This window comes from Brienomyrus brachyistius, chromosome 13 (genome assembly GCF_023856365.1).
Source record: "Brienomyrus brachyistius isolate T26 chromosome 13, BBRACH_0.4, whole genome shotgun sequence".
Taxonomy (NCBI): Eukaryota; Metazoa; Chordata; class Actinopteri; order Osteoglossiformes; family Mormyridae; genus Brienomyrus; species Brienomyrus brachyistius.
Genome location: NC_064545.1, coordinates 24,470,016 through 24,495,401, shown reverse-complemented (window position 1 = coordinate 24,495,401; position 25,386 = coordinate 24,470,016). Strand labels below are relative to the sequence as shown.

Sequence of the window (25,386 nt, the reverse complement as noted above, 5' to 3'; positions counted from 1 at the left end):
CTGAACACTGCATTTTCCCAGATCAGTATTCAGCAGCACAGCCTAACCTTGCATCCCGGTTATGGTTGTCTCAAAGACTAATAGAAGCTTTCAGTTTTTCAGAGAGCTAAAAAAAAAAAAAGTTAAAAGCTGCCTAAAATTTTCAGCAAGACTCTGAGTTTTACATGAATCGTACGGAGTGATTCTAGGATTCTAGGACAGGGGACATAAGAAGGACCATAATTCATACAAGGGACAGGGGAGGGGGCACTCCAGTGGCCAATCAGCTTTCAGCATAGGCCAGTGCCCCTGTGGCTCCACCCCCGACGCTGAGGCTTACACAACCAAAGGACTGACTACCTCAGGGCGTGTAACCTAGATGACAGACTTATAGCTCTGAGATAATCTCTGTTTGGGTGATTGGTGTGACATCATTGTGGGAAATAGGGGCTGTGTTTGAGCCGGAAGGGGGAGTGAGGCTTCCAAAGGCAGCCATGTCCATGGTGCTACTTTCTACAGAGACTTTCCTGTGGATCCCCATGTTTTCCAAAGCTTCTCAGACTCAGCGATGGCCTGAACTCCTGTAATACACTCTAGGTTTCTGGGGACCCTGCACTGAATATGCAGTGCTGGAGAATAACGAGGTGGTTGCATGATGTTTTTCTATTAGTGTTTCAAAGTTAATGTTGCCCAGTGTAGACTTTGCTGCTGAGTTTCCCACCGAGATCAATCCAACCTGAATACAGCCTGGTTAAGCAGCTTCAACGGCAGAGCGGAGAACAACATTGAAGAACATCTGAAGGAGATTCGTCTGCAAGACGTGAAAAAGCTTGAACTGAGAGATTTTCAGGAATTCTGGTAACTGATTTTGTTCATTAAAGAAAATACCATTCGTTTCTGTATTTAAACATCTTAGGTTGCAACTAATTTCCTATTTTGTCAGTTATTATATTACATTAGCTGCACTAATGTGCTACTGTTGTAATCAGACCATTTCTGATGTTCCGCCAATCACAATAATTACTATCACAACAGAATATAGTAAAATACAGCTGAACATCTAATTGGTAAGATCTTAGATTTCCTGGTCCCTGTAACTAGCTAAACTTTTACTTGGGAAGACACTGCATTGAGTATCTGATGCATAAAGGATATTAAACGGATTGTGAATGTGTAGAGGTCACTAAACAGACTAAGAGAAATGATTATGGATTAGGAGCAGGTGAAACAACTGATGATGACAGGACCCAGATTCCAGGTCAGGGTCAGACCAATAACCTTCTGAAAGTGAAATAAGGCGTCAGTCGAGCTGCGAGGCACAGAGATAATGATGCTGTCACAGGCAATGGCCAGTCTGCCACATCAAGCTGCTTCATGTCATAGTTCGATATCAGCTTGTGAGTCACCCACACTGCACGATACCAGCCTGTGAGTCACCCAAATTGCACGATACCAGCCTGTGAATCACCCACACTGCACAATACCAGCCTTTGAGTCACCCACACTGCACGATACCAGCCTTTGAGTCACCCACACTGCACGATACCAGCCTGTGAATCACCCACACTGCATGACACCAGCCTTTGAGTCACCCACACTGCATGACACCAGCCTTTGAGTCACCCACACTGCACGATACCAGCCTGTGAATCACCCACACTGCATGACACCAGCCTTTGAGTCACCCACACTGCACGATGCCAGCCTTTGAGTCACCCACACTGCACGACGCCAGCCTGTGTCACCCACACTGCATGACACCAGCCTTTGAGTCACCCACACTGCACAATTCCAGCCTGTGAGTCAACCACACTGCACGACACCAGCCTGTGATACCCACACTGCATGATACCTGCCTGTGAGTCACCCACACTGCACGATATCAGCCTGTGAGTCACCCACACTGCACGACACCAGCCTGTGTCTCACCCACACTGCACAATACCTGCCTGTGAGTCACCCACACTGCACGATACCAGCCTGTGAGTCACCTACACTGCACGATACCTGCCTGTGAGTCACCCACACTGCACATATGTTCTTCAATGTTTTGATATGTTCTGTTTTGCAGTATGTGTACGTTCATCTGAGCACTACATACCTTGCTGCTGTATGCACAAGAATTTCCCACTGGGATCAACAAAGTTTATCTAATCTAATGTATTAAATCCTCTCTCTTACATCTGGCTACAACTGGCCCTAAGGAGGGTTGGCAAGGCAGGCTTCTATAGCGGTCAACTTTGAAAACAGTCAGCACTAAAGAAAACCTATTTGCCCACTGGTCATTATGTAGAGCAGCCAAGCACTGTGACGGAGAACTTTTGTCTTTTACGTCTTTAGTGAACTTTACACCAATAAGCCATAAGTCAGCAGCCCATCTCAAAGCCGCCATTAAGGATCCAGATCATCCCAGAAGCTTGAACGCTGAAAGCGGCCATCCAGTGAGATCCTGCTCCCCCAAGCCCACCACCCAGAGCCATGCAATCCCTATTGTTATACATTTTATAATTCATAACTCTATCTGAAATTCAAGCTGGGCTCCACTCTCTGCAATTGCCTGGATTCATGCATTAGATTCAGAGCTATAGAAAAATACATTAATTGTCAAACTGCAACTTTCAGAATCTTAAAGCAGCCGTTGTCGGGACCCCAGGGATGCTGAGAAAGAGACGATTTTATTCAAAAATTCAGATCCGTGGGGGAATCATTCTTGGGGGGGGGGGGGGGGGGGCACTAGGAGACCAGAGTCAGTTGTGTTTATATAGTCCATCTCCTCTCATTCATAAAAACAAAATACAAATTGAGGTGTTCTGTTCTTCCTCACCTGTAGATGTGGCAGGACACTGAGCTTCACCATTGTCTCCACTGCCTGTTTTTTATTTCTCAAAGACAGAGGCACTCTTACGATTATTATGCTCCGTTATGCTATAAAGGTCCCTTTTGTGTCATGCTGTACCCAATCCTGACCCTTTCCCTAGATCCGCAATGTCTCAAAAAAGAGGATTGTTCCATATCCCATCACCACATGGCGTGGTTCTGTTCGCCTGTCCCACCTACCCAGAGAGAATCTAATATGATTTTCCTGGTTTGAAGCTGCTACCAGCAAGGGTACTACATCAGGGTCCACCGGGGACGTAAACCCGCAACATGCAGGACCTGCATGCGCCCGGGTCACATGACCCTCCCTCATTCATTTGCATCCCTGTGAGCATTGATCCAGTCCCCCACTCTCCCATCTACTCTGATTGAGAGTAACTAGGAAACGTATTGAAGTGGACACCAGTGTGGTGACCCACTTTAGGACTTAATGAGTTTTTATTGACCCAACATATAAGTTGTCAGATGTAACTTATCACTTGGTCCTGGTTTCCCAGGGAGACTTCTAGGGCTCAGAGACAAGAAGAGCAGGCAGAACTTTCCGGTAGGGAAACCTGGGGTCACGCAGTTCTGTCGCCTCTCCTCCACCCTACATCTCCTTCATTCCAAGATATGATGTGGATGTAGCAGATGATCTCTTCTAACTGTTCTTTTTAGAGATGAACTCTGGATTATTCACACCACTCAAACAACACCAATGACCCTGTACGTCCCAAGCAGCTGTCCTAAAACACTGTTCACATTCCATTGTCCCATCCTCAGATGCCACGACTGCATCTGCACAGAAATTACCCATCATGCCTCTAAAGGCCATTTTAGCTACCCACAGTCCCGCGCCTCCCTTAGCGCTTCAGTGCTGCTGACTCATCGCCCATCCCCCTGGCGGTCCTTGTCCTCGTCGGCCAAGTGGGACATTTAAACGGCGTGCTGGGGCTCTCGCCGTGGGTCGGCATGACGCCTGAGGGGCCAGAACCTTGATGGCGCTTAGAAGAGATGAGCAATAAGCAGCCCACTTGACGTGCATACATATAGTGGATGATCCTTAACACAGGGGGAAAAAAAGCACTGACCATGAAGCAAAGGGTGCTACTGAGGGACAGAGCTGCTCCTATTGGTCTTGGGTTGAACACCTCATTAGCAAATAGAAAGCATCGCTGGAGGGGAGCCATGGAAACCGCCTGCCTACACACAAACAAAGAATGGCACACACTGCAAGGGTCATTCTGCCAATTTGATGGGAACTCATTCATAGTGAAAACACATGTCAGAGCCAGAAGCTTAAATTGAAAAGGGGGCCGCAGAGCTAGTGGAGCCCCCTGCTGGCGGCCCCCAGAATAACCACTTAGCAGCAACGTGAACAGCAAGCGGACTCATGAATATTCATCCTGGGATCGTAACTTTGTCTGCTTTTAGTCCCAGGCTGTTCATTGGCTTGAGCCAGCAGGACAGGAGCAGGTGTGAGGACAGTGTGCGACTTAAGCCTCACCGCTTCCCAGGTGCCACCGTGCTGGAGAAATTACACGCAGAGCCGCCCCTAACCCACCATGCCGGCGCCCCCATTACTACTGTAAACTCCCTCTAATAGTCTTACAAGCCAGGGATACAAATGTGCAGCTGGGGATGGTCCCCCGTATGAGGAGTGGATTTGCATTCAGTGTTTCCCAATCCAGTCCCTGGAGACCCACAGTCGGTCCATGTTTTTGCTCCCTCTGAGCTCCCTGCCAGACAGTCCACATTTTTGCTGCAGAGCTGGGAGGGAGCAAAAACATGGACTGTCTGTAGATCTCCAAGGACCGGATTGGGAAACACTGATTTAAATAATTGCTATTTAATTATGCACCCCCCAAAAAGACTGCAGAGCCTGTACCTGCATGACTGTGTCACGTGACCCTGACTATTTATCTTCATTTCAACGTGATGAATGCATACATGCTGGGTGTTTGGGGAGTGTAAGGCTGTGTGTGTGTGTGTGCGTGTGTGTGTCCATGCCACAGGACCACTAATAAGCAGTCATTTGTTTTATTCGGACACCCGGGGGTGTCATCATGCGTCGCATGCCGTACATCAGCTTACTTGAAAAGGTAGGGGGTAAAATGAGTTATTCCTTATTAGTAGCATTTAACATCATTTATTTACAACTGTTTTTGTTGTGTTACTACTGGGCTCATCCATTCAATTTCTATTAATGGCTTATGAAGAAACTGGAGACCATCCCTCAATGGGCATGAGGCATAATAATGCCCCCCCCCCCGAATGCTCACACGGCTTACGATAATTTGGAGACCCTTGTTCAGCTAAGTACTTGGACTGCGTGTGGAAACCAGAAGACCTAAAGGTAAAAACGCGCATCATGAAGGGAACGTGCCGATACAGAGAGCTGGGGCTGGAGGGATCGAACCCACAAGCCTAGAGATGTGAGTGCAACTCGTTTGTCACAGTGCATCTTCTTCTGTATTCCTCGTAATAAATACTAAGGCAAAGCAAATTGCCTTTCATTAATCAAATTTAAAAAAACTGGAAGGAATAGATATAAGAATGACTAAATAGAGAGAGAGAAAAAAGGGGGAGAGTGTATGTGGGAGGGAAAGAAGGGGTGAAGAAAAGAAACAAGAAGAGTTTGTTTCTCAGGATTATCCATTCATCCAGCATCCAGAGTCTGTGCCTGTGTCAGTGGGGTGCTGGTTTACGTCCCATGGCTGACAGCAATAGCGGAGACAGAAATTATGGCATGGGTGGGCCGGCGGAAGATGAGGTGGGCCGGCGGAAGATGAGGTGGGCCGGCGGAAGATGAGGTGGGCCGGCGGAAGATGAGGTGGGCCGGCGGAAGATGAGGTGGGCCGGCGGAAGATGAGGTGGGCCAGACCCATAACAATTCACTTGCCGACATAATCATACTATAGACTCCACTGTGTATTTTTAGAATCAGTTATTAAATGAGCCGTGGCATTAAGACCAAATGAAGAAAGAGAAAGAAAAATCTATTTGCCTCTCAACAGCACTTTTCCTCCTATTAATCTAACCAGGCACACGCATATTGGTCAGACAATCGCACTGTTGTACGCTGTATCGTTCGCTGAGAGCGCTGAATGGGGGGACCCAAGTTCCCTCTGGGTGGGCTCAGCACCACCCATGCCCACTGTGCCATGCAGTAGGCTGGCAGAGTGATCATATCACTATTGCGCATCTAACTCTTAAGTCTATTTGGGGTCAAATTGAATGACTTCTCATAGTAACATAATTATTGTAGGAGCGTGTAAGAGTCAAACAGTCTTTATCCCCAAAAACTGCTCCAGGAAAATAGCCTGATCTTGCACCTTGACACACTAGCTTGACTCACACCTGTACCTGTCTAGGTCTCACGGGAGAGGAAAAGCAAAAAAGAATTCCTGAGTACCCATACTGGTGCTTGTAAAACTGGGGAATAAAGTATCACGATCAAGCCCAGGGTTGTGTACAGTCAGATCTGGGGGCAGTAAGGGCATCTCCATCCATCCAGCTTGTTAAATTACCATGCTAATAAGGCATGCTGTATCACAAACGTGATCTGTGTGCATGTGTGAAAGGGTACAAGTGTTTTTAGTTAAGAAATGCGGCTCACTTCAGATCTTCCAATTTCTACGATGGTACTGGAGTGGCTGTAAGTACGTGTGCTGACATTCTGCTTTAATAACAGCAACCTGATGGGGAGAGGGAAGGAGAGGAGTGGAGAGAGGGGTGGAGAGGGAGCCCCAGGAAAGGGCAGGTTTTTGACAGCCACCAAGAAGGTAGAGAAATATGGCTGCTTAATATGTGCATTGTTCTGCGATTGAGTGTGTGGGAGATGCTGAAAATTGGAAACCAGCACTGAATATCATACAAATTTCGCAGAGCGCCCATTCAAACAAGTGCAAAGAGCGCAATTCTGGTCGACAGAGTGCCGCAGCAGCAAACATTTAAAAACTACGTACGATAAGCGGAGAATAATATATTACACCGAGAAATTTAAGTCCACAAACTTAATGCGTAACGCAGATTATACGATTTTTTTAAATGACTCAAAATGCGAAACTTTTTTTTGAATTACTGTTGTCATCACGTTATCGGCACTCGTATAGAGTGGAAATCTCCGCTGATTTTCACGGTTCTGTCAATGCGCCACTTATTAATAGGAAGATTATGATTACTCGCGTCTGAACAAATCCATTTAATCTCGTAACATTACCAGGAAAGGATTAACAGACAGCATGGCTTTAGCAACCTTAAAAATTACTAATGCTAGAAAAAAAAAAAGAAAAGATGCTTAATTCTCTAGTTATTCCGCTTTCGCTCTCCAGTGAGAGAGAATGCTCGGGCGGTTGCAATTCATTCATAGATTAGTTATAGCCTATTTGTCAGCATGTTATTTCCCCAGCGAATTATCATGCGGACGTGGATGCATTATAATATCAAACGAGTTAATGCATGCCGAGACAGACTACTGCATCAGATGATTTAAAGAGTTATCATGATATTACGACTTGGAGGATAGTACTGCCTGTACATGATGACTTGAAGCTTTCCGGACAGGTGACACATCGCCTTTCTATAACCTGCTGGACGTTTTTCAGCTGCAGTTAAATTGTCCGTGTTGCGGTTGAGGAGCGCAGGGCGTAAAACCCAACGACTGATCGCGCACCTTCACGGCCAGTTAGATCTGCAGGAATCACGAGGATTTTAACCCGAAAGCCCACTGTCTTAAACTGCGGTTTTGGAAATCTTAACGATAAATTATACGGTTGATTTCTAAGTATTTTTTTCCAGGTTCAACCCCGAAATGTCATCTTAACCAAATAGACAAGTTCGGTTGCAAAACTAGGTAGTTATGTTTATTTTGGATACGGATACAGATTCAGAAAGCATAAGTGAATTTCAGCATTATCCTAAACTTAAAACTAATATATACACTATAAAGCAACCTAAATTTTATAAGTCAGATAATAAACGCACTTGTATTTCCACAGAAGATTCACAATTTATGCTGCGGATAACTTTTAAAGATGTGCATTTGCATACGTGCATAAATAGATACACGTATAACTTACAGTAATGCAACCACGATGTTGCAACTCGTTTTCAAACCTATCGCTTTCGTGGTTTACACTGCAATGCTGAATGCACACTTTGCTGTCTTGTGCCTACTTCCATTACTAACGCCGTTAATAATCTAATAATCTTTCAGTCTCTTATAAGTGCATCGCCCGAGCGATAAATCCGTACGCACGCCTTCGCATTCGTATGTCCGTATTAAACGGGGTGCAGAGCTGCTGCGAAAAGGGACGCTACAAAATTCGCGCAAACGACAGGCAGAAAATAACGCGAAATACAAGTCAAAGTAGACAATTAAAGAAAAGTGAAAGTACAAAAAAATGTCACTTACTGAGATGGAGAGCAACAGGCACGACCAAACACACGCAATTCAAGGAAATTCTCATCTTGAATAGAATCCAAAGGAAGGCAATGAACTAAAAAACAGACGATGGTGATTTCTTTTAAATAATCAGTGATGACTGCGAACAATGAGGGAGCCCGCTGCCCCAACAGCCGTCCGCGTCAGCGCAGGAGGTGAGTGCGGCGGGAGCCAGCAGCTGACTGGGTGACTGAGTGAAATACTCGTGTCATCCAACAGAAAAGGGGGCGAGATCGAGCTTCGTTGGAAACAGGCATGAAATAAAAGTTAGCCAAAAATCTTATTTCAAGTATGTATATTAACGCTACAGCATATTATTATCGAATATGTCTTAAAAGAATCGGTGAAGCACCACAGTGCGATCTTTTTTGATCGGTTTCTTGCTGTCGAATAAGTTGCGTGACTGGCGCACATACAGCAACCCGGCCTGCCTTTCAGTCTTTTGTTAGTTTCATATTACTGTTGTTCGCTGATTAACAGAAAATCGCATTGTTATTGAGTTTTGACTTTTAAAAATCATACACCGGCATAATATTCAGAACAGAATACCAAGAAAGTTAAAACATTTTATTTTGTGCAGTTCTCAAACTGTATCCAAAAGAAAGTTAAAACATTTTATTTTACGCATTTCTCAAATTGTATCCAAAAGCTGGATCAAAAGAGAAAAGTGTAAAATATACAACATAACAGCTTAAACACAATCAATATAACTTTTAACAAGACGAAGAGATAGAAATAGTTGTCTTTAACAAAAAAACTCGGAGAAACGCAGAAAATACATTTATAAATATATAGCTTAAGCGCAACAAATTCCTGACATTCTCTGCCATTTTCTTTCGTTAAAGCTGATCAAAATCAGAACTATTTTAATTGAACAGTGCAAACGTAAAATTACCCTGAATTTTCATGAGTAACTCAATTCAACCTTTACAATGTCCATTATTTGCTGCTTGAATATTTTCTCCGTGTACAACACAATACAGAGGGTGAAATGACACGTTAAACTACTGACTTATGAAATCCAATGCAAAATAAGAACTTTTGTAGTTCCATAAAGAAGTAAACTGGTCAAAGACCTTTATAATTTCTGCCAGCTGAACCCCCGTTCCACGGGGCTTGTATTAGCGAGCCAAAAAGGGGAAAAAAGGGTCTCACACAAGCTCTGAAGTGTTCAGTTACCATTATTACAAAACGCGATGAAAAAGTGAGAAGAGATGTTGTTTCAGATTTCACACCATCACATTTGGACAGAAGTCAGGCCAGCGGGCCGTACAAAAGGCCGCCTTTTCAGCGAGCGCCTCGGAGCAGCTGGAGGCGAAAACGGTCTCCAACGCAATAAGGGAGAAAGGGTGGATGTGACGCGGGCAGCTCGCGAAAGGCCCAAACGCAGGCCACATACCAAGCGAGTACATCTTCCCCAAGCATGACGTGCATGTCGATATTTTATTAATGGCAACTCAAGCTATTTTTCTGCTGTTAGCTTTGGAGTAATAATGTATTTTCTAATAAATCGTACAATGGAAGTATGCAGAATGACACAGAACTCAACCCAATTGTTCCTTTTCTGATGTCTATTATATAGTGATATAGAGGTATGATATTCTTCACAGATGTTGTTCAAGTTACAGACGAATGAAACATCATGCAAGGAACAAATAATGCACAAGTACTCGAAATAATTTTGATACCAACCTAAAGTGATTCCAAAACTACTTTTGCTATTTTGATCCTTATAAAATCCACCTACTCCATTTCTGGATTGGAACAGGTCAAACAGAAGCCAGGCATTTACGCCTTGTAATCATCTAGGTTTTCCTTAAACAGGTACTGAGTCTGTATCCTTCTGTGAATTTTGTGATCCAGCACGGAATGGGGGATGGTCACGACCCGAAACCGCCTCAGCATCTCAGCTCGGACAAACCAAGGTTTTACAACCTGTCACCAGTCTGGCTGTAGAAGACAGATACAGCTAAGAGGCCTGCAAGCCCATCACTGCACAGCCAGAACGTCGTTCATAGCTACTCGCTAATGCAACACGGTTCTGAGGTAACAGAGGACCGGCCGATGCGAATTCACAACACCAAATTCTTATTCCACGCCAAACTGAAATCATTTAAGGTTCAATTTTGCAAACTTCAAAAAGATTTGGAAGTACAACTTAAGGCACTTTGGGAAACTGGGATTTCCCCTCCTATGAAACATTTATGTGGTATTTAGTGGAGAAGAACACTTAAAAAGTCCAAAGAGGTCAGCAGGTAGCTGTTTTCCTGCTTACTGATCTTGCACATTAGTGGGTTTTACCTGGTAGGAGGTCGAACAGAAATACGAAGGCAACGGCCACAGTGGAGATATGAATCAGACGGTGAGACACACGGTCACAGTTACTCATCAGCGAGTGTTTTTACCTTCCCTAGATACAGCGAAGTCACAGCCCCTTGGCCGTAATTACTCACACGTGTTCTTATGCCTGTAATATTTCTGGTGACCCATTATTATTAGGCCACTCTCACCACAGGACTGCCCTCTAGGGACTAAAACTAATACTGCAGCCTCCAAATTACTTGCATAAATCCGTAGTGCAATTCGGTAATTTTACAATGACAGCATACCTGTAATGATTCTCATTCAATGACTTACTTGCCTGAGACTGGGGTAAGAGATCAATTATAAAACAGCCCCGAAAAGAGCACGCATTGTAGCCGGGATGCGTGACTGTTGTGAATAGCAGATAAACCAAAATATCGCCACCTTGATTCCGAAGAGCTAAGCTGTACCGTGCAGCCATTATCTCCCAGGATTTCAGTTTGAAACGAATCATAAGCTCACCTGACTGAAATACACAGTGTCTCCACACAACAATATAAACATATATATATATATATAAAACAACTATATCTAAAGTGGCAGAGCCGCGGGGAAGCAGTCCGGCGCAGGCGAGCTCAACTCAAACGTGCAGAAAGGCAGGTATCAGCTTCAACCTCGGGACCGAGGAAGAGGGAGGTCGGGAAATGGGGCGTGTCGGCCCACAGAAAAAACCGAGTGCATCAGCTATGCCTGCTCTCTCAGCTTCAGGCTGCTCTCTCAGCTTCAGGCTGCTCTCTCAGCTTCAGGCTGCTCTCTGGACAAAACAAAGAATGCAGCGGAAGGAGAGCAGGTGGAAGTGAATCGTTTCGTTCAGTTGGGGAGAAAGGAAACGGGGAACGAACAGCCAGCATCAACGCCCAGCGTATGACATTCAGGTCATCGTCTGCTCTCTCCTGTGATCCCGTTCACTTGTTATTTTTCAAATAAAACGGAGACTGTAAAGTGGCGTTTCTTTTGTTCCTCTTCGAAACCCAGCCGATGGCTTTTTATAGGAAGAATGTTCAGCCCCGTCTGAGTTAAATAACCCAGGGAACATGTGCACTAGAAGCAGAACTTCAGAGGAAACCAAAAGTAACACCTGGATGGGATCTCTACAGATGTTGGATCCAGCCATCAGGTTCGGGGTGGGGGGTGCTCACAGACCGTGGTGGATGGGCCGGGGGCAGGGGGAGGCCTAGTGGAGGAGCAGGCCCTCCAGCATCAGCAGCAGCCGTCGAGCTCTCGTCCCAAGGGGACTGTGCAGCTCCTGCTGGAGGAACTGGAACAGCTTTTGGCGGACCTGCGTCAGCACCGGGCTCATGTGGTCACGGGTCACGGGGTCGCTGTGGTCCAGGTTCAACAGCGCCTCCTCCAGGTAACTGTGGGGAAAACAGGACATCAGGAGGTACGCCAGGAGTCCCAGAACAGAAGCGTCATCATCTTCTCTCTCTGTCCATGTGGAAAACTTCAGGAAATGGTTTTGGTGAACATAGGAAGTTCCTAAAACACTTTCCAGAGTGTAGACTGATAGTTCAGAAGATCCCGCTGCCTCTCTTCGAAGTAGCTTCTCCACTTTACCAGCATAACATATCTCAGGTTAATGTGTAACCCCTGCGGTTGTCGAGGTTACTGTACAAGTCAGGAGATGAGTAACCAACCAGATTAATACTGCTGACCAGTTTTAAATAATGAAAACAATCAATCATTGACGGCGCTATGCAGTGCAGGCCACCTTTCTATGGAGGATCTTCTTCTACCTCCATCGTATTTAGCAAACATACAGTTTAATTCATTTTCATCTATCACAACAGAGTCACCCCAAGGCAGTAAACATGAATGTGTTGTAATATACTACTACATCATATATACAGAGCAATGCTTGTTCAATCAGGTGCAATATCACAGCAATGGCGACATTAATGGTGGTTAAACGTGCTGTAAATATCACTCAAGCTGGGCCGTAGTCATCAAAAGAGGCCAATGGCTGAATATATAATCACCTTGAATCATCTTAGTACAGTGACTGAACTGTGGCTGATTTGGGCTGCGGTTCCAGGCCCGGTCGTACAAACACACATTTATATTTTATTCATTTATCAGACGCTGTTATCCACATTTCCAAAGTGAATTTATGTGCTCCCTGGGATTTGAACCCACAACCTTTTCATTGTTAGCACAAACTTACTAAACTCCAGTGGTTAGATCAGCTAGCATCAGTTACCAAGTGGATGGGGGCCATATGCTTATCTGTGGGAGAACAGAGCCCCCCTGTCCCTCCATTCCCCCAGTACCTGATCTTGAGTTCGGACCGGGTGGCCAGGTTGGTGGAGAGCTGCTGGATGAGGGACAGCAGCACGGGCTGGATGAGTGGACAGGGGGGCTGTCCGAACACAAGCTGGGAGTCGACCGTCTCGCACACATAGAGGACCAGGTCCAGGTCGGCCGCTGACAGGGCCTGCACAGGCAGAATGAGAGTAGGGCCTGTAGGGGGAGCCAGCGAGCCAGAGAGAGACAGAGAGGGAGATGGGGTGCCATGAGCCGGCCCACCTGCTGGAAGGCCTGATTGACGTGGCCCTGCTGCAGCAGCAGCAGCACGCTGGCCTGCTGGGCCTGGTAGTCGACTTGGGCGGGGGGTACAGGGGTGGCAGCGGCCGAACGCATGGCCTGCATGATGCTGGAGGTGACCACCGCCTGCTGCTCCTGTATGGCCTGGCTCACCTCGCCCTTCACGGCCCGCTGCACCTGCACCAGTATGGAGTCCTGCAGGCTGGGCAAGACCAGAGCGTGATGGGGGGGCGGGGTGGGGGGCGGTACCGGTTACCGGAAAACAACCAGCATTGAGAAGGCGGATTGTGAGCGATAGTGGGATCGATGCCCACACCCTCCAAAGACTCTGGGGGACGGTGTATAGGATAGTGAGATCTCTACGCCTGTGATCAGAAGGTTGTTAGTTTGAATCCCATCCTTGGCAGAATGCTCACGTAACCGTTGGGCTCCAGGGGGAGAGCAAGACAGGATATAGAAAAAGAAGCACTCAGACTTGGGAAAACAGAGTTTTTTCTTTACCAAGTAGACCAATTAGAATGTAAGTAACTGGGACGCCCACCCAGCTTACAGCCCCATAAATGGCTTTTCCATTTCCTGACTTATACAGGAGAAGATGCTCATAAGTTAAAAGAGGGGGCACTTGTTACCTTTAAACAAGGGTATTTCTTTGTGTTGAGCATGGGGGGGTTCAGATCTCCACTCATTTAATGGGTTCCAGGGAGTTGTACTAGCTGGTTTTGATTATTGGGGTGGGGTGGGAGGGGGGGGGTTACAATCCCCCCATCCCCACTATAATTTATGCCCACGCCTTAACAGTTTACATCCTGTAAAGGCCGCAAAACTCCAATAACACATGTGATTATATTCACTGTAATTTGCATTCGTGAAGAAAGAGTTTTGCAAAATGGGAGGCACTTCTGAAAGTCTGGGAAAAATCGGCAGGTGCTCAGACACCCCCCAGCCACCTCCAGGACATGCCTGGACCCTCCACTGGCCAATGAGAAGCGAAAGAGAGGCACCTACTTCCCCACCAGCGTGTGCATCAGGTGCTGGATCTCGGAGCGCACGCCGGCCAGCGTGGCGGAGCCCAGCCGGCTGCTGCAGCCGTGAAAGGCGGCGATGACATGCTGCAGGTGCAGCAGCCGGGGGTCCCGCGCGTCTCGCTCCCGCTGCCTCCGGCTCCGCGCCTGGCTCTCCAGCTGCTGGATGTCTGAATGGGAGAGGCGCACGTCCCACATCTCACGCCAGCCGCTACGCTTGAACGTTAAGACGTGTGAGCGCGCACTGAGGTATGCAGGGATTCTTACACTCCTGCGTGCCCTGCCTGAAGCTGTCGTTGATCTGCAGGAACATGGACCGGCAGCCCTTCTGAAAGAGGGGCAGCACCACGCTGTCAAAGGTGTCCCTGTAGGACGCCTGGATGGGGCCCTGGAGCACCTCAGCCGCAGCCCTGCCGATGGCGTCCGCGGTGTTCTACACAGAGGGACCGGAACATTCCGGAGTGAGAGACATGGTACCAAAATGAGCTTCACATACACACTGCATCACTGACAGGACTGGTATTACAAACTCATTTCAGGTCCAGAAGCTCAAACACTTTGGTCATTTAGAGACGCCAATTAGCGTAGCTGTGTCTCTTTAGACTGAGGGAGGAACCAGGGCATTGAGAGGAAGGCCATGGAAAAGCATTCAGGCTCCAGGGATACAGAACAAGGGCCCGACTCTCAAGCATAGAGGTGTAATACTGTAACTGCGCACCCACTACAGGACTATTTAATTGCCCTGTTTCTGTAAAGTGCTGTGGCAGCCCTCAGACAGACATGCAGGAAAATGTCACTGGCATTTTAAGTGGCTCGTGGGAATTGCACTTACACAAGTGCAGATCGAAAAATGATTGGTTCAGAGAGATAACCAAATGTCTTGGTCCCACCTCCTGTACAATCTGATTGGTTGTCTCTCTGAACCAATAATTTTTCTTTCTGCCCTCAGAACATTTTTGTGCATGTAAAACTCCGACAAGCTGAGAAATGGCATTGACTGGTTCCATAATGATCCTTGGTGTACAAGACCCCAGTCCCTAACAATGCCTAAATCCTGCTTCTATTTCTGGGTGAGACACTGACCTTTGACTTGGTGACCCTGAGCACATTCTCCTTGAGCGTCCCCTCCACGGCAGTCAGCTTGCAGCTCACAGCAGTGTTCAGCTGACCAGAGAGGGGCTCCAGGCTCCTGGAGACGGCTGTGAACAGAGACGACCGCTTTAACATACCCAGTGGTGGGCAGGATTCCGCTAATCTACTAACTGCTAATTAAAAGTAATAAAACTAATAAAAAAGTTAAAAACTAATAAAAGTTTTTCATTAGTGGGTGAGTGTGTCCCCTAACTTTGCAAACTCTTAGCAGACCAATTAGCTTCCTCTAAATTTAGTTCCACTAACTGTAAATCCGCTAACATTTTTTCGGAGGTAAAGTAAAACTGTAGTTAGTCAGAAACGTTTGCAAATCCGAGATTCATACATAATTGTTCTGGTCTGTTGAGGCGTGTCTGTAACAGTCTATCAGACACTCTGCTGGTTGACTACATGTAAACACAAGACGTAATTAGTCGATAACGTCACATTTTCAGTAGTCTGAGCTAAATGTAAATGAACAAAAATAAAGTCTCCTTAACGTGGGCCACTCTGAACTAAGCGGAGGGTCTGTATCACAAAGCTGCATTTGTTGCTTGCTTCAGAGCCCAAAACCAAATCGAAGTTAAATTCATATAACAAAAGATAGCGGTTAGCGGTTATCGATCTTCCACAAAATTTTTTTAGCAGTTCATCAGATTCGTGTTATCAAATTAAACTTTTGAGCTAGCGGATTAACGATGATCCAAGATAACGTTTCGGTTTTCAGTTGTGCCACCACCGGACATATCAAATCTTTTCTACATTTCTAAACGAGATCGGGCTTTCCTTCCAGCTGGTTTCAGTGCCAGGCTTACTAAATAGTTCTCATTACTGCGATTGAACGGCTATGATCGCAAAAAAGGCAATTTAGCGTGTGGCTCGAGGGAGTGACATGGTGAACAGCATCTGGCTAATTGTCTGGTAGTGCCGTCCCTGCCCGTCCATTCAAATTACACTGCAAAATGGTCAGCGATGTCCTACGAATGTCAACTACGCTCCTTTGTGGAAAGTGGATGTGCTGGGACAAGCTAACCTTGCAGCTCGAGTAAAATCCTATAAAACACCTTCCACTGTAAAAGAGGCAAAGCCGGGAAAGCTAAAAGTCACGGCAAACACCCATCCAAAGCTCTGATCTACTCCCCCTGCAGGCTACTTGCTTTTCCAGGGCAGGTGGGGGCACACCCCCCACCAAGGACAATCACACTGACACTCCCCCTGGGGCCGTGGTTATCTGAGCACTTACATTCTGCTACTGGGAAACATAAAACTGTGATCATTCACAACAGAAAGGACACCTCTGCTTTATTTAGGATCGTCTTAGAAACACTCAGAATGTAAATTATTATTATTTATCGATTTGCCTGACAGTTTTATTCAAAGCGGCATACAATTAAGAAAGCATGGTCAGCCAGTCCCTGAAATAATTCAGGGTTTAGGGCCTTGGGTCAAGGGCCTAATGGTGAAATCTCACTGTCAACTCTGGGATTTGAACGAACAACCTTCCCATCACAGGAACAGTGCTCTAAACCCATTGTCCCCTATTACAATTACAGACACAGACACGGTTTACAAGCCATCTTCTAGCCAGGCTGAGTAGGACACAGATGAATGAAGGTTTTTACAGAACATCCTTACAAAGTTCCTTAATCTACATTTTGGGTGATCATGCAGCAAACGCGGTCTCAGCGACACTCCAGTAAGGGCCCAAAAGCCCACTCGGAAAGCTGAGAACACCTTCAGGCTGGTGGACAGCCTACAGCCATCTCTACGGCAGCTAAATATCAGATTAACTTAAATCATCGGATTAAGCAGAGCCCTCATACAGCAGCCAGGCCCGGGGACCTGCACCAACTGCTGACAAACTGCCTTGGGTGCACTTTTATTCTCAGGAAGCACAGCTACCTCCGGCGGGAATAATACTTCATGTCCTCAAACTGGGCTTCAACTATAACGGAAATCGTTGCGCTCTGTCAACCGAGACAATCAAGGCAGATTGAATATACCAATATGTACAGAGGTTAGAAGCTCTCCATCAAACTGCCCCAAAGTGACAGCAATACAGTGCGCACACAAACTGTACAGTGCAATGTGGCAGCATATCCTCTGAACCCAGCAGCCCTGGCGACAATCACTGTAGACGTAACGTCTTACATCTAACGGTTTACATTTTGGTCACATTTAATCTGAAGTGACTTGAAATTCTACCCATTTGTACAGCTGGTTATTTTACTAAAAGATTTCAGGTTAAGTACCTCGCTCAAGGGTACCCGAGCAGGATGGAGTCACAAGGCCGTGTGCTTAACCCCTGCAAGAGCGGCCTTCATGGGGGAACAGGTAGTATACTCACTGTGGGGGAGGGTCCTCCTCATCTCCTCGCGAAGCAGCCGCTCCAGCCGACCGGACAGCGCGCTGCTGAGGTTGTGAGCCAGCTGCTCGGACAGCTGGGCCTGCAGCTGCCGGGCTTTCTGCTGCTCTGCTGTCAAAAGGAGCTCCATCCTCAGCTCTGAAAGCCCAGCGGCTCAGGATCATTAACTCAACACTCTCAGGATGGGGACCTAAGCGGCTGACCTAACCCAACACTCTCAGGGTGAGGACCTAAGCGGCTGACCTAACCCAACACTCTCAGGATGAGGACCTAAGCGGCTGACCTAACCCAACACTCTCAGGGTGAGGACCTAAGCGGCTGACCTAACACAACACTCTCAGGGTGAGGACCTAAGCGGCTGACCTAACCCAACACTCTCAGGGTGAGGACCTAAGCGGCTGACCTAACCCAACACTCTCAGGGTGAGGACCTAAGCGGCTGACCTAACCCAACACTCTCAGGGTGAGGACCTAAGCGGCTGACCTAACCCAACACTCTCAGGATGAGGACCTAAGCGGCTGACCTAACCCAACACTCTCAGGGTGAGGACCTAAGCGGCTGACCTAACCCAACACTCTCAGGGTGAGGACCTAAGCGGCTGACCTAACCCAACACTCTCAGGGTGAGGACCTAAGCGGCTGACCTAACCCAACACTCTCAGGGTGAGGACCTAAGCGGCTGACCTAACCCAACACTCTCAGGGTGAGGACCTAAGCGGCTGACCTAACCCAACACTCTCAGGGTGAGGACCTAAGCGGCTGACCTAACCCAACACTCTCAGGGTGAGGACCTAAGCGGCTGACCTAACCCAACACTCTCAGGATGAGGACCTAAGCGGCTGACCTAACCCAACACTCTCAGGGTGAGGACCTAAGCGGCTGACCTAACCCAACACTCTCAGGATGAGGACCTAAGCGGCTGACCTAACTCAACACTGTAGCCCCTGTTAGCTGCACACTCTCAATATAAAGCCCTGTATGACTGATCTAACACTGCAAGCACCTTAATTTGTGGTCTGTGTTTTGTGTTTAATTTGTGTTTACTGGGTGACAGAAGCACATGCAGAGTAAAATTTTCACTGCATAGTGGAACAGACTGTTTACAGTGCAAATGACAATAAATTCTTGAATTGTGAATCTGTTAGCAGAATTCTCTGACTGAGTGCATCTGGGCAGCAGTCAGAGCAGCTGCGGGCACTGGAAGGATACGGTCCTGCTCCTGCCGGGTCACCATTACTATCTCTACATGCTGCAGGAGGGAACTCTGCAGCCCGTCTGCAGAGCCCGCAACCAGCTGCTGCAGCTCCAGCTGGCCCTGGCGCAGCTCTGCGATCTCCCTCTGCTGACTGCGCAGCACTTCCTGCAACAAGTCCATGCTCACCTGCACAGACAGGACGGGTTAACACTGTGGACATGCTAGGAAAGGTTTTATCTCTCATGCAAGCATGCACACACACACACACACGCACACACACACACACACACACACACACATACACACACACACACACAATGATCCAGCACCCACTCAAAAGCTAAGTACGTCTAACCAGCTTCTGTGAGACTGGAGAAACCTGTCACCTGAATTTTACGGTTAAAAACATCGCAAAATTACTTATTTAGCTGACGCTTTCATCCAACGCAACATACATTTTGAGCCCCTGCAGTATTTCGGGGTTAAGGACCTACCTGAGACTCCTTTCGCCTGGACTGCGAGGAATCCCTGGTAATGAAATAAACATTAATTATATTAAGAATATTACATGTGACTGAACAGACAATCAAACAATAACAATGTGCAGTTTGTCACATTCAGGAAAGAGAGGACCCCCCTGCCACAACCCCCCCACCCCCCACCGCCGCCATACTGGTGACTTGGTAGAACCCACCCGGCCTCCTTCACAGCATGCCTCCTCAGCTTATCCGAGCCCCTAGGTGACATCTTCCATTCTTTTCCTGGGAGTCTGCATGTCGACTGGGAACCACAGTTTCCAGAGAAGGATGCCGGGTTTGCCACTTCGTCGTCATGGTCACTGTCTCCCGGGCGACAGGGTGTGAGAAAAGCGGCTGGATGTTTTTTTTGAATAAGTGCAAGGTCGGTTTGTTAGAGAGCACTGAACAGCGCTCAGCGCACTGTGCCATAGCTTGTGAGCCTCAGCCTCGCAGGAAACATGGAGACCATATATGGGAGGCTGGTTTCCGGCCCGAAACAGATGTGGGTGTAAAGCAGCGATGCTCTACTACATCCAGATAAGATTCCCCTGTGTGTATCTGCCTGTTTATTTAATTACTTGTGTTACTGTGTGTGTGTGTGTGTGTGTTGGTTCCGTTTCGTGACATTCCCCTGTGTGTATCTGCCCGTTTGTTTGTTGACCTGTGTGTGTGTGTGTGTGTGTGGTTGTTGTGTTTTCCTGAAATTTCCCTGTGTGTATCTGCCTGTTTGTGTTTCTTGTTGTTACCTGTGTGGGTGTGCTGGTCGTGCCTCTCCGACACCATCCTGTGTGTAAACGCAGGTCTGTTTTTTAACCTGCTGAGACGGTATTTTACGCGTCTGCTGGCCTGCCGGTCTTCCGTTTGTACCTCTGCTCAGTGCTGCCGTCCTGGCTGTCGTTCTGAGCTAAGCTGTAGCGACGTCTGCGGTACGGTGATGACTTGCGCTTGTCTTTCATCTCCTCAGTGGAGCTGGAACACAGGGGGGGTCAAAAAAAACAAGGAAAGCAGTGTGGGTCACACATCTTTTATTTACTAAGGATTCGCACTGGCCGAGTCAGCGCAGATAAGCCGGTCACTTTGTCTCGCTCGCGGCTCACCGGTCCACCAGGCCCCCATCTCGCAAACTGGCGCACGTCTCACGGGTTACGTCGGGGGCTGCAGGCCAGGGAAGGCCGGCAGGGGGGTCCGTGCTGACCCCGGTGCCTTCTTCTTCTGCGTTGTGGTGGCCGTGCAGAGGGAGCATGCGTGCTGCGGGGTGACCGGCGGCCTCGCGCGGCAGCGTCTCCGAGGCGACCTCCGGCACATCTTGCGCCGCGGCGGCAGAGGCTGAGGATATGACGTCAGGGGAACGCTCCCGAGTGGGAGACGCCTGGAGACCAGCAGAGAGACGCTGAGCATACTGGGAGAATGCGTCACATTGGCTAATGGTTCGTTAGCATGCATGATACCTGGATAGCGTTGGTGGGAAGCTGGTCGCCCAGGCCAGGGATGAGGAGCATGGTTGGGCGGGGGATGGGGGAAAGCCCCACGCCGAGAGCGACTGCACTGCTCAGGGTTGAACTGCTGGAGCTCGGTGACGGCTCCTCTATACCCCTGCATGACAGAATGCTGTGAGACCTTGAGCTGGCCTTACATTCTAACTTTAGCCATAAGCTTAAGGCTTACTATAGCCAAATGCTAAAGGTTTCATTTAACCATGTGCTAATGGTTGACTTTAGCCTCAGACAATAGGTTTACCTTAGACACAGGCGAAATGCTTTCTTGAAACTACGCATTATAGGCAAAGCTCTGAGGACCTCCTTTCTGATTGCGACGCTAAACGTCGCTCACCTGACAGGGTTGCTGGGGATGGCTGTCATCAAGGTGAGATTACTGCCGCTGCTACAAGGGGAGGCTGGGATCTGAGGGACATAGAGACCAATCAGCTTCTAAGACCCATCAAATAAGAGCTGGTGACTTCTAAGTGAACGGATGGAAATATCACAGCAAATATCGTCTACCAGTTCTGTCTATTTCACTGGTGCACGTTTAGTGCTGTAAAGAACTGAGTGGTGATTATGGTTGGGGTGACGGAAAGGGCAGGCAGAGAAGTGCCGGGGCACAGTACTGAAGCGCTGGGGGTCATGAAGGCATCGGGGGTCATGAGCTTGGGCTTGGTATCACCAGCTGGGGACAAGAAGTCGGCAGGTGACGGCAGGGCAGGGATCCCGGGACCCTTGTCAGAGCATAGGCCTTCTGCTCCTGCCTCCACCATGTAACCTGCAAGAGGGTGAGTCTGTGTCAGGCCTGCAAGCTCGTGAGTCTGTGTCAGGCCTTGAAGAGGGTGAGCCTATGTCAGGCCTCCTAGATCAGGAACCTGTGTCAGTCCTATGAGTGGCTCAGCCTATGTTAGTCCTGCGAGAGGCTGAGCCTGCGTCAGTCCTGCGAGAGGCTGAGCCTGCGTCAGTCCTGCGAGAGGCTGAGCCTGCGTCAGTCCTGTGAGAGGCTGAGCCTGAGTCAGTCCTGTGAGAGGCTGAGTCTGAGTCAGTCCTGTGAGAGGCTGAGCCTGTACCAGTGAAACTGAAACAAGGATTTCAGGCAACTGTCATATTGCAAATGAAAGTAAAAATGTAGAAAATGTGACCTTGTCAAGCATGTCAGTACAAACAATCTACTTAACGAAAGCCTTCATAGAGGTAAGGGACTGACCGAGGCCGGCCTGCGTGTTGGCAGGAGACGGGGACAGAGAGTTTCCAGGTCCAAGATGTGGCTGGAACCAGATCTGTACATCCTGCAGGGACCTGTGGGTGCATTTACATGCTGATTAGGTGGACAGATGCTCTCTTTACTGAAGAACATGTTGACCAGATGGATGAAGCAGTACTGCAGCGATCCACAGGGTCATAAAATGGCACCTTACAGCAGAGACCTCGCTCTCCCAGGGCATGACGACAGAGCTACCCTGCGCGCCAAGTCACATTTACTATCATAAATCCTATACTGTCTGGCGTGCGAAGATAACATAAGCTAACGAGAAACAGCAATGACTGCTAATAATCATGTGCTGAAGAACGGCTAACACAGTTAGCAATACGAGTGTGGAACATTCAATGAAACATGACAAGCCTCATTAACCGCGCTGAGCACGTTCAGACCACACATTTCATCTGTCTACGAGTGACACTACAGGGCTGCTATACATTCACATTTTACTTATTTATTCAAAGCACTTGAGGGTCAGACAGTCCTTGGAGTAATTGGGGGTTAAGGGCCCTGCTCAGGGCCCCCATGGTGAAATCACTCTTCCTGTACAGGGATTTGAACCAGTAACCTTCTGATAAAAGGCATATCATGTTAACCCCGCCAAGCCCCAGAGCTTTTTAAGGGCGCGTTTCCACCACACCAGGTACCATACTTTTGGTACTTCAAGAAAGTACCAAAATTGTGGTACTTCAAGGTGTTGCTGTTCCACTGGTGTAAAAACAGGAACCAGCACCAAATCGCACCGCGAAGGAAGGTATTTTGTACTGAATTTAAAAAATTACTGTAGTATATTATAGGGCGGGGCGGCATGGTGGTGCAGTGGTTAGGACTGTTGCCTCACACCTCTGGGACCCGGGTTCGAGTCTTCGCCTGGGTCACATGTGTGTGGAGTTTGCATGTTCTCCCCATGTCGTTGTGGGGTTTCCTCCGGGTACTCCAGTTTCCCCCCACAGTCCAAAAACATGCCGAGGTTAATTGGAGTTGCTAAATTGTCCGTAGGTGTGCTTGTGTGAGTGAATGGTGTGTGAGTGTGCCCTGCGATGGGCTGGCCCCCCATCCTGGGTTGTTCCCTGCCTCGTGCCCATTGCTTCCGGGATAGGCTCCGGACCCCCCCGCGACCCAGTAGGATAAGCGGTTTGGAAAATGGATGGATATTATAGGGCTGGACGATGTGCAATATTAATACCAACATTGCATGTTATGTGCATGCAATTGTGACATCGCTAGTCAGCTATATTAAAATAAGGCTTTTTCTTACTTTCAATCCTGCACAGACCTTATAGCTCGGGGGTTAAAGTTTTGCTAAAATATTTTTACCCTGTTACTCTGTCACAGGAAAGCTAAAGAACCTAAAGTACTGTACCAAACCAACAGTGCTCCATGTGGTGGAAATGTGCTGGCCAAGCTCTAACAGGTTTTCCTTTCCACCCAGTGCCAAAGATTAACTGGTTGAATTGCTAGTCCATTGTATATAATATCTGTTTCGCCAAAAAACTTCAGGGAAAACATGAAATTCAAGAAACACAGAGTAACACAGATGTCACACACGCACAGACCCTCAGGGGGCGCCAGAGAGCCCTGAATATCCTGAATAGAGGAATGGTGGTTCTACACTCACTTCGTATGGATGCAGTAGAGTTTGATCTGCACTCCTGTTTTGGCCTCCAGTGCCCCTTGACCCCCATCTACATCAGAAAAGGAAGAACAGACAGTTTGGTGTTCTGGGTGGGGTAGGGGTGGAATTCTCGAAGCAGGGGAGCGGTCCACGCTTCCCGCCACACACCCACCGTTGGTGGCGCTCTCGCTCTCCTCGTCAAGGGGCAGGCCCTCGGAATCAGGCACGCGGCCACGGCTCATGTCCAGAACGCCGAAGCTGAGCACAGGGTGGGCGAGCAGGAACTCGGAGATGGCGCTGAAGTGGGCGTGGCCCCGCTCCAGGTCCTGGGCCAGCTCCATCACGTACAGGACCTGCAGGTGTGTGTAGGGAGGGGAGGGGTCCCAATGCTGAGCTATTGGAAAATACTGTCTATTACTGTTACGCTGCCACTTAAACCACTGACTTCCAAGTATTATGCAGCATAGCTGTTCACCGTTTGTCTATTTTGGAGTGTTTGTCAGGTTGTGTAAATAATAGAGGTAGCAATCTTCTCTCTGTCCACTGTCCGAAACCCTGTCTTTAGCACTGCAATGTCTGTCCTGTCCTGAATGCTATACTTTCAGAAGGAAACTACATTTCACTCTGTACTCTACTGCCCCACAAAGGCGAAGCACAGTAACTACACTGACACTGAAACTCAGGGAAAGGGTTTCAAAGTTGCCTCAATGTCTACCACTATCTGTAGTTCGTAAGTAAATGGTAAATTTGTCACAAGGTATAACAGAACCTAACAGACCAGATTTCGGTCATAATTCAGTTTATACAGTTTATACAGTATAAACATACAGTTTATACAGTTATACAGTTACAGTGTTCTGCCTTCGGTGGGCAGTGTACGCGGCTGACATGAGAGCAAAGCCTTACTTAACTTCATAGGATCATGATATTAAACGCAAACACTTCTGGACCTGGACCCTGTTACTCTGTCAACCATAGGAAGTCTACAGTGCGCCTTAACTGGGAGGCTCTGCTTTCAGCCAGCAGGGGGAGGTGCACCCACCTTCCTCTGGACGTCGGTGAGAACCAGGTACGTGGCCGTCAGGTCGAGACTGACCTTCAGACTGGGAATGACGGGGGAGCTGAAGGGGTCAGGAGAGAACCTGAGGTACAGGTGAGACAGAGATCAGCAGCGCCGTGGGGGGGCGGCTGTAGGCAGGGGGCGTGTCTACGCAGGGGGCGTGTCTAAGTAGGGGGCGTGTCTACACAGGGGGGCGTGTCTACACAGGGGGGCGTGTCTACACAGGGGGGCGTGTCTACACAGGGGGGCGTGTCTAAGCAGCGGGCGCCCACCTGATGGTCTGCAGGCAGGTCCAGGACACCGTGCACCACATCTTCAGCTCGCTGCTCTGATCGGCTCCAGTGATTAGGAACCGCCAGAATGGGACCCTGGGGTGGGGGGGGAGAGCCTCACTGGGGGGGTTGGCACGGGGTCAGGGCAGATATAAAAATGTGGCCAGGAACCCAAGTCAAACTTAAAAATGATCACATCAGTTGCCAAAAAAAGTGGGAAATGCAGTTTCTCTAATATGCATGTGATCACAGACGACGAGAAGATGCAAATGTGCCCT

At 48.1% G+C, this 25,386-nt stretch overlaps 1 protein-coding gene across 4 annotated transcripts in view; it reads right to left on the bottom strand.

The window, feature by feature from the left end:
- edc4 (enhancer of mRNA decapping 4) overlaps nucleotides 1-25,386 on the bottom strand; it is a 43,166-nt gene that overhangs the window by 10,817 nt on the left and 6,963 nt on the right. For 3 of the 4 annotated variants that reach the window (XM_048972712.1, XM_048972713.1, XM_048972714.1), the window contains 20 exons: nucleotides 25,109-25,204; nucleotides 24,819-24,918; nucleotides 23,949-24,129; nucleotides 23,780-23,846; nucleotides 22,108-22,199; nucleotides 21,527-21,678; nucleotides 21,250-21,320; nucleotides 20,868-21,012; nucleotides 20,517-20,788; nucleotides 20,287-20,388; nucleotides 19,596-19,739; nucleotides 19,396-19,429; nucleotides 18,916-19,087; nucleotides 17,690-17,845; nucleotides 15,295-15,410; nucleotides 14,479-14,644; nucleotides 14,195-14,381; nucleotides 13,172-13,391; nucleotides 12,916-13,079; nucleotides 8,834-12,003 (listed from right to left, as the gene is read on the bottom strand). In XM_048972712.1, the coding sequence (XP_048828669.1) occupies nucleotides 11,820-12,003; nucleotides 12,916-13,079; nucleotides 13,172-13,391; nucleotides 14,195-14,381; nucleotides 14,479-14,644; nucleotides 15,295-15,410; nucleotides 17,690-17,845; nucleotides 18,916-19,087; nucleotides 19,396-19,429; nucleotides 19,596-19,739; nucleotides 20,287-20,388; nucleotides 20,517-20,788; nucleotides 20,868-21,012; nucleotides 21,250-21,320; nucleotides 21,527-21,678; nucleotides 22,108-22,199; nucleotides 23,780-23,846; nucleotides 23,949-24,129; nucleotides 24,819-24,918; nucleotides 25,109-25,204 (2,821 nt within the window). In that variant the 3' untranslated portion in view covers nucleotides 8,834-11,819. Of the gene's footprint in view, nucleotides 1-8,833; nucleotides 12,004-12,915; nucleotides 13,080-13,171; nucleotides 13,392-14,194; nucleotides 14,382-14,478; nucleotides 14,645-15,294; nucleotides 15,411-17,689; nucleotides 17,846-18,915; nucleotides 19,088-19,395; nucleotides 19,430-19,595; nucleotides 19,740-20,286; nucleotides 20,389-20,516; nucleotides 20,789-20,867; nucleotides 21,013-21,249; nucleotides 21,321-21,526; nucleotides 21,679-22,107; nucleotides 22,200-23,779; nucleotides 23,847-23,948; nucleotides 24,130-24,818; nucleotides 24,919-25,108; nucleotides 25,205-25,386 lie in introns of those variants that run through there. The other variant, XR_007381911.1, reaches the window with a different exon arrangement.